Source organism: Micropterus salmoides, unplaced genomic scaffold (assembly GCF_014851395.1).
Source record: "Micropterus salmoides isolate LMB-PRFRI ecotype aquatic unplaced genomic scaffold, ASM1485139v1 Ms_hic_scaffold_3647, whole genome shotgun sequence".
Taxonomy (NCBI): Eukaryota; Metazoa; Chordata; class Actinopteri; order Centrarchiformes; family Centrarchidae; genus Micropterus; species Micropterus salmoides.
Window position 1 is genome coordinate 43,754 of NW_024042981.1, and position 7,456 is coordinate 51,209.

General features: G+C 39.8%; 1 protein-coding gene across 1 annotated transcript; it reads left to right on the forward strand.

The window, feature by feature from the left end:
- Positions 1-2,039: 2,039 nt before the first annotated feature.
- Positions 2,040-7,382, forward strand: LOC119884749 (Kv channel-interacting protein 1-like; the record flags this gene model as incomplete). The annotated part of the gene is made up of 3 exons (XM_038695069.1): positions 2,040-2,485; positions 6,201-6,325; positions 7,313-7,382. Coding segments are annotated over exons 1-3 (256 nt in total), but the record flags the coding sequence as incomplete, so codon positions are not given.
- Positions 7,383-7,456: the final 74 nt, after the last annotated feature.

Sequence of the window (7,456 nt, forward strand, 5' to 3'; positions counted from 1 at the left end):
GAGTTGAGGAAATTCAGAAATTGAAGTAAACAAGTCATGAATCAATTGATAATTATGGATGTGAATTGGCAGATTGGCACACAGAGGAGAAAGTGAGTGAACACTCGATTAATCTTGATAAAAGGTTAATCGAGTAACAAAGGTAACAAATGTGTTCATGCTGGTTGTGTCTCGATTGTTATTTCCATTAGTCTTTCACCTTTTCAACAGTGCTTGTAACGCAGTTGTGACTGGTGAGTCCTGTCGGTGGTGGTGAGCTGACATGTGTAGACCATGAACTGGTTAAAGGATAATGAAGAGATTATGAAGTCTGACTGCAGTGTGGTGTCCTCGGTGCTTGTCACTGTGCAGGGTGATTTAGTGCAGGAAAGCAGTTCCAGATGGCAAACATCTGTCATGGGGATTACAACTTGTTACTTACAGTAATCTGTATACTTAATTATCCATGTGCAAGTGTTTATATGTGTGTTGATGTGTCAGTGGGCTTATTTTTAATTATATTGGGAGAATAGGAGGAGAAAGATTAATATCACTTTGAAATTTATGCTTCCCGGTCTGAGATGATCTGACTATGCTGATTTTATAGTAAGGAAAAGTATATTTATATATAAGAATATTTGGGAACAGGGAAATCACTGCATAAAATGCACAAGGGTTAAATATTTGCTAATGTGATAAGGTCAGATCTTTATTTTGTGTGATAGTATTTGAAAGGTGGAAATTGGCATGCAGAAAGGAACGGGACTGGAAGCAAAAGGTAGGACACCTAGCGTGTGAGATTTATCAGAATTATACATGACTTTATGTTTAATTAATCGGCACATGTTAAGTTCTTACCTCAGGTCCACCTGCGCAATCACAGGACTGCTCTAAGCAAACCACACGCACACGCGTGCGCACACACACACTTATTTTGAATACTAGTGACCTGCATACTTGGTTCTGTGCAGTCCTCTCCTATTTAAATTTTGTAGACAAAGCCATAGCAGGGATATGGCAAGTTTTGAAGGCTCACATAACTATGACGGAATAAATAATGTATTTATGAAAGACTACAGAGTTTAGCCTCCGTATTTTTTGTCAGTCAACGCCAGCGGATGGATTTCACTCTTTTTACAGTTCTAAATGAGGAAGTAGAACGCAACTTTCAAGAAACAAGAAAGCTGAAACGCCACTGAAGAAATGGCAGTCCATGAATTTTTTAAAACAAGAGAGGTTTTCTAAAGCCCACACACACACACACACACAAAGAAAGAGTGAGGCAGAGAGGGCATTTACATTTATGGTCTGCAGCCAGTGGAATATTTAAAAAGACATTCACATTTTCTGTGCTTTACTCCATACAGCACATGGACCTAGACCAAAGCAGCAACTTTTTTAATGTCTTACCTTAGATTACATAATTGTGAATTTTGATCTTCAGCTGAGACTCCAGCAGAGAATCACTGCCCCTATATGTCAGATAATATATCAAATCCTAACACAGACTGCAGTAATATCCTGTCTAAGTTATATTTTTACTCAGAAGCTGCTTCTACCACACTGAATGATATACTGTTAATATAATAAATGTTTACTTCTGCTTCCAGTAACCACTGGTAGGGAAATAAACATTACTTACTCCCACTGCTTTCCTTCCCCCAATGCACACAGCCATTTTCTTAAATTGAAGCCGCTCTGTGAAAACACATTGACACCATTAATGTTTTGTTTGTACCACAGTTAAAAAAAAAAAAAACTACTCGCTCTCTGTTGCCCTCCACATTAGAGAGAAAGGTCTAGCTGCGTTGCTCTGGTGGATTTTACACAAACAAAGTGGGCAGCCTTCACGGCTATCATGTATCCACAGGCTCATTATGGTACAAATCATGCGTCAGGGAGCAGAGCAGCACTACTAAATCTCCTCATTAACCATTGAGTTGTGTTATATATGTGTATCTTTGTATTTTAGGGCAGTAAAGAGAGAATTTAGTGATCACGATCTGTCTGCTTTAAACGCACGTCCTTCACCTGCTACCATTCACTTGTGAGCACTGTTATTATTGAGTACAGCATCGGTTACCAGCACTCCACAGTAACATGAGGGCATGAGGAGGCAGGGAGCTAGAAAGAGGGGGAAAGGCTGACAGATGAGTAGAATGAAGAACAGAACAGAGGGAGTGGCGCAGAAAGGCAGGAGCAGCTTGTGTGTGTGTGTGTGTATTTGGAGAAAGAGATCAGAAATCCAAGAGAATCAGCTCACACAGAATAGAGTCGTCCCTCAGTGACAGATCTGAAATCAGTGAGGAGAAACAACAGGGGCAAAGATACAGAGCTGTCGAGGCAGATGAAGACAGAACGACTGGCTGACAAAATCGTGAAAAAGACAATAGAGGAATATTTCTCTCTAGGTTGTTTGACCAGGCTGGTTTCCACGGTGACAACATGGGTGCAGTGGTGGGCACTTTGACCATGCAAACCAAGCAGAGGAGGAGACCATCCAGAGGTACGTCAACATTAGTCAGAAAAAGATGGAGAGAAGACAGAAGAGCAACAGAAAGAGACCAAACTGAGAGAGAGAGAGAGAGAGAGAGCAGAGGGAATAAGATGAGAATTTAGACCAGCTGTCACTCATAACATGTGGTTGTTGTTTGTCTATGTGTTGCACATTTAGCGTAAGCAAGGACATCACGTGTTTGCCATATTTCTGTGGAGTGACTGTAAATTATTGAACAAGGAAATCATTAAAAATTGACAGGCTAATGGATTTACTAACATGTAAAGTAAATGAACCACTAGCATGATGCATATACAAGCGTATGGATAAACAGAAAGTAAGAGTAGCTTTTTAAATAAAGTGAAAAGAGGTGCAAGGCATAACATATGTACTGCAGTGATGGAGAAATTACAGTATGCCAGGATGTCCTTGAAAATAACTAGAGAGCAAAATCACTCCCCCTGACTAGGTGATGTGTGTGTGTTGTGCATATGTGAAAGGGTTCAGGCGAGAGCATGGGAATTAAAATGCAGCTCACATATCATACCTCTCCCTGGCCTTATGCCTGAGATCCTCGTTGTCATGGAGACTGGGTTGTAGGGGCATAAGAGGAGAGTGTGAACAACACTCAGCTAGGGTGAATGATGAATTTATAGCAACATGACATAGAGATAAAATAGATGAACCAGCAAACACCCCGCAGGACAAGGGGGTGTTTGGTAATTGTTTTTGCACAGATGAGATGGGATCATTCATCCTTGTTTTGAAAAAATAGCTTTTGAGCAAAAGAGAAAAGAAAAAACACCACACTAAGGTCCATTAAAGTTTGTCTTGTTATATCAGCAATGGAGAGGTATTTGAGATAGATAAGACAAGATGAAGCTTTATTGATCCACAGGAGGGAAAATAAGTATTATGGCAGCACAAGAAACAGGGCAGAGAGTAGGCTGAAGCAGCATAAAAATAAAAATAAGTCAGAGTGAAAAACCAAAGTATATACAACGATATGTTGTAGGCCACTGAGCATACAGTAAATGTCAAAAAACACATATTTCTGCATCGCCGGCCACCGTACAGCCATCCTATATGTATATGTTACAAGTATAGTAGATATGTCTGTGGTTCCTGGTTTGTAAGAAATCACAGCACAAGTTTGAACAGAGGACACAGACCAAAGTCACTGCTGATTTGTAGCAACAGCTGCTGTCGTTCCATGACATGAATATCAAAAAATAGAAAGTAAAAGAAAACAATGAGTATTTGCTGTCAGTTTGAAACAACCTTCTTTGTCATCAGATACTACAGACACTACTGCATATTTGTGGAATACACTTATTGCCTTTGTAGCGTTAGATGAGAAGATTACCACTATCTTGTCTGTACAGTAAATATGATGCTGCTGCCAGCTGCCAATTAGCTTAGCTTAGCACAAAGACCGAAAGCAAGGGGAAACAGCTAGCCTGGCACTTTCTGCAGACAAAATATGCCTACCAGCACCAAAGCTCACTAACTAAAATGTATAAAAATTAAAATGAAAAGACTTGTGTGGTTTTGTGGGGTTTATGTGCCACAATTAATTACTGGCTGCACGGGAAGAGAAGCTTCTTGGTGTTTTGTCGCCACTGTGAGGAAAGGCAATAAGCAGAGACTCCAGTGCAAGAAACGATTGTCTGTCTTACTGTCAATCAACATTATCAATAGTTCTGGTCTTTATAAGCAATATGAGCTAGCGTGCTTGCTCCCTTGGTGTTATTATGGAAGTCCAAGTTAGGATGTGTCCCATTCTATGTAAAGAAGTCACTGAGTAGTTGCTTCTGTTAACAAATTACGTTCTAGTAGTTGACACTTGACCCCATGAAGTCAGAAAGGTTAGTGACAGTGTTTGACTCACTGACTTGACTGTAAGCCCATAGTTGCGGTTTCCATAAAAATCTCACAGATCAATAGCTCAGTGTTTGAGTGTTGTCTTTCATAAAATCCCATTTTCTTTATTTTTTGTGTCCTCCAAACATATTGTGTAATCCTGCCATGTGTGTTCTCTTTCACTCCCTTTTTACTTCACACTCCGCCTCCTTTCTCTCCCCCAACGCCCCATGTCTCACCCCTTCTAATCAACACCTCTGCCTGTTTCCTTTTCTCACCCTCACATCATTTCATCTGTTTTTTATCACACTTGTCACATTTGCAGGAAAGCAAATCCACCTTCGGCAGCAAGAATACATGCATACAAGTATTGACACCTCGTGTGATGGGGGGGCTTCTATTCAGTGGGAAAATAAATGTACAAATTCTGTTTGATAGCTCTTTTGTTTTTGATTAGTTGATCCAGTGTGCCCACTACTGTTCACATTCTGTCTATCCCCATGACAACAAGAACCACAGAGGAGGAACATGAGCTACATAACCAAATGAAACAAACCATATACTGTATGTTCAGCTGATAACTGATCTCTCTGGGCTGTTCTTATAGTTTTCCATACATGTGGAAGATCTCTTCAAACTATTTTGTAATTTCACATTAGTTCATATGAGCATAAAGCCAATAGGGTAGCCACAGAAATACCGTGTGTAACTTACATAACTGAAATCTAATAAATAACAAGCAGGATGGAAATGAAGATGATTCAAAATTAAAGTAGACACAAATGCAGATAATGGATGTGGATGACAAACAGGATATATTGATATAAAATTGTAATTAAGATTAGCCTGTCTCTGACAGAGATGCATGATTCCAGATATAGTTTCAGTGTTGAGGATCATCCTGACACCCCTGTTGAATGGGCATAAATGAGTGAGCCATCATATCCATCGAAAAGCAGTCTCCTTTCTTAAGCTGACACAGCTACTAAAGCTTGTTTGGACTCACGTGTATGCACATGAGAACATTTGTCAAGTCGTAAAAGGGTGCTTTCTGGTCAGCTTTCATTGTGGACTTTGGCGAGTGAATGGGGTTTTGACCTTGTGTTAAAATTATTAATCTAGGATGTACTATGTAATTTCACTTAAAAGTAATCATCCAAAGTACTGAGACCAGCATGTGCAAACATGTCATCCTTACAGACTAATATAAAGCAGCAGATGTGTGTGCCGCTATTAGGTTTAGTTTCTTGTCCATTTTTCCTAATGTTCTGCCCCTGCCAGTGAGGTCAAAACTATATCAAGAGTGCACTTTATGTTGCTGTTTTCTCTTGGATGTTTGCTCATGTTTGAAAACTCATTGCTGTGTGGATTGTGTCCACTGCCGGATAACAGGATGTTAGCATTGCCCTGTAGCTGAAGGCAGTCATAGTGACAAACACTTGCTCTCAGCAGCACCAGAACTCTTCACATCATTAACCACCATCCATCTCCAAACACACGATACTGAGCACCAGTTGCCATTAATAAAGTCCCTTAACTCCTAAGGGCAAATCTATTTGTGACGTACATGTAGTTCTTCTCAAATCCAGCCTTTTTTCTTTATATTGACCTCATTCTGCCTCATTTTTCCACTGCTTGAGGTGTATCTCTGTAAGCTCATTTCTGCTGTTGAATGAAACTTTTGACGTTTCCTGCCAATTTAACAATCTCAAGCTTCGCTGAGTGTTCTCTTTCCTGTGTGTAATAGTTTTGATATTTCCAAAAACTGGGAAGAACATATGTTCAACAGGGATGTAGAAGTCTTGACATGACTCTCTGTAATAACTATCTTCTATCTCACTCTCTCTTTCTCTTCCTGTAGATAAAACAGATGATGAGCTTGAGATGACAACGGTGTGTTACAGGCCAGAGGGTCTTGAGCAATTGGAAGCCCAAACTAATTTCACCAAACAGGAGCTGCAGATCCTCTATCGTGGTTTCAAGAATGTAAATCACACATTTTCTGATTTTATTTTTAGATTACTTTGGTACATACATAGCATTCATTCCAGATACTTACATTAAAAAAATTAGATAACCCTAACTCCTATTTGCCCTAGTGTATCTAGCCATGCAGAAGTTTCTATTGTACAAGACTACAGCTGTACTAGCGGCTCTATGAGGCTCTACTTGGGCACAGCAAACGTTAGCATGCTAGCACACTCACAATGATCCAAGGAAGGTTAAAATCAAGGGCAGCTGGACTTGGCTAGCTCACGTTGAAGAGCCTCGCCTCCCATCCAAGGTCATTCAGTTCTGGTGGGAATCTCAGCCATTAACCTCTGCGGGCCGTTATCAAGGTGATGGATGCTGCTCGGTTTGTCAGTGCTCCTGGCTGTTGTAATGCTCTAACTCCAGTTGCACTTGATTTTAACCTTCTATTACCTAGATGATGAGAATGTGAGTGTGTTCAGTATGAAGACATTAGTATGAATACTAGTTAGTACAAAACACAAAGAACAGTTGAGACTGATGTGAATTTGTTTATTTTGCCAGTATTTGGTCAAAAAGTATCAACTTTGAACTGCTGGTGGCGCTAGATGATAAATCAGGGGATTACCAAAGTCATATGTTTCTGGGACCATGACTATTTACAACATTTAATCCATCCACTAATTGTTGAGATATTTTAGTCTAGTGTTTGGTGGGACAAGCCACAGCTGCTACAGTGGCTAGAAATACAGAACTGATGTTATTTCATGAAACCATCTTCAACGTAGCTGATATGTCCCAAGCTAAAGACCTTGCTATGAAAAATATTGTGAAGTGTTTATTTACTGCTGAACATTTAACATGCTAAAATTTGTGTCAGAATATACTCCAGGGACAAAGATAATTAGGGTCACATGCGTGAGACTGCACAGTTTGGTGAATTCTTCCAACAAAATCATCCATGTCACTGAGTACAGTAACCTAATTCCTTTTTTTCCACAGGAATGTCCAAGTGGTGTGGTGAATGAGGAAACATTTAAACACATTTACTCACAGTTCTTCCCTCATGGAGGTAAAGTACAATGTTTCGCTTTCCTTGCTCTCTCAATCTTTTCACAACAGGAGACCTTACACATTCATTTTTTT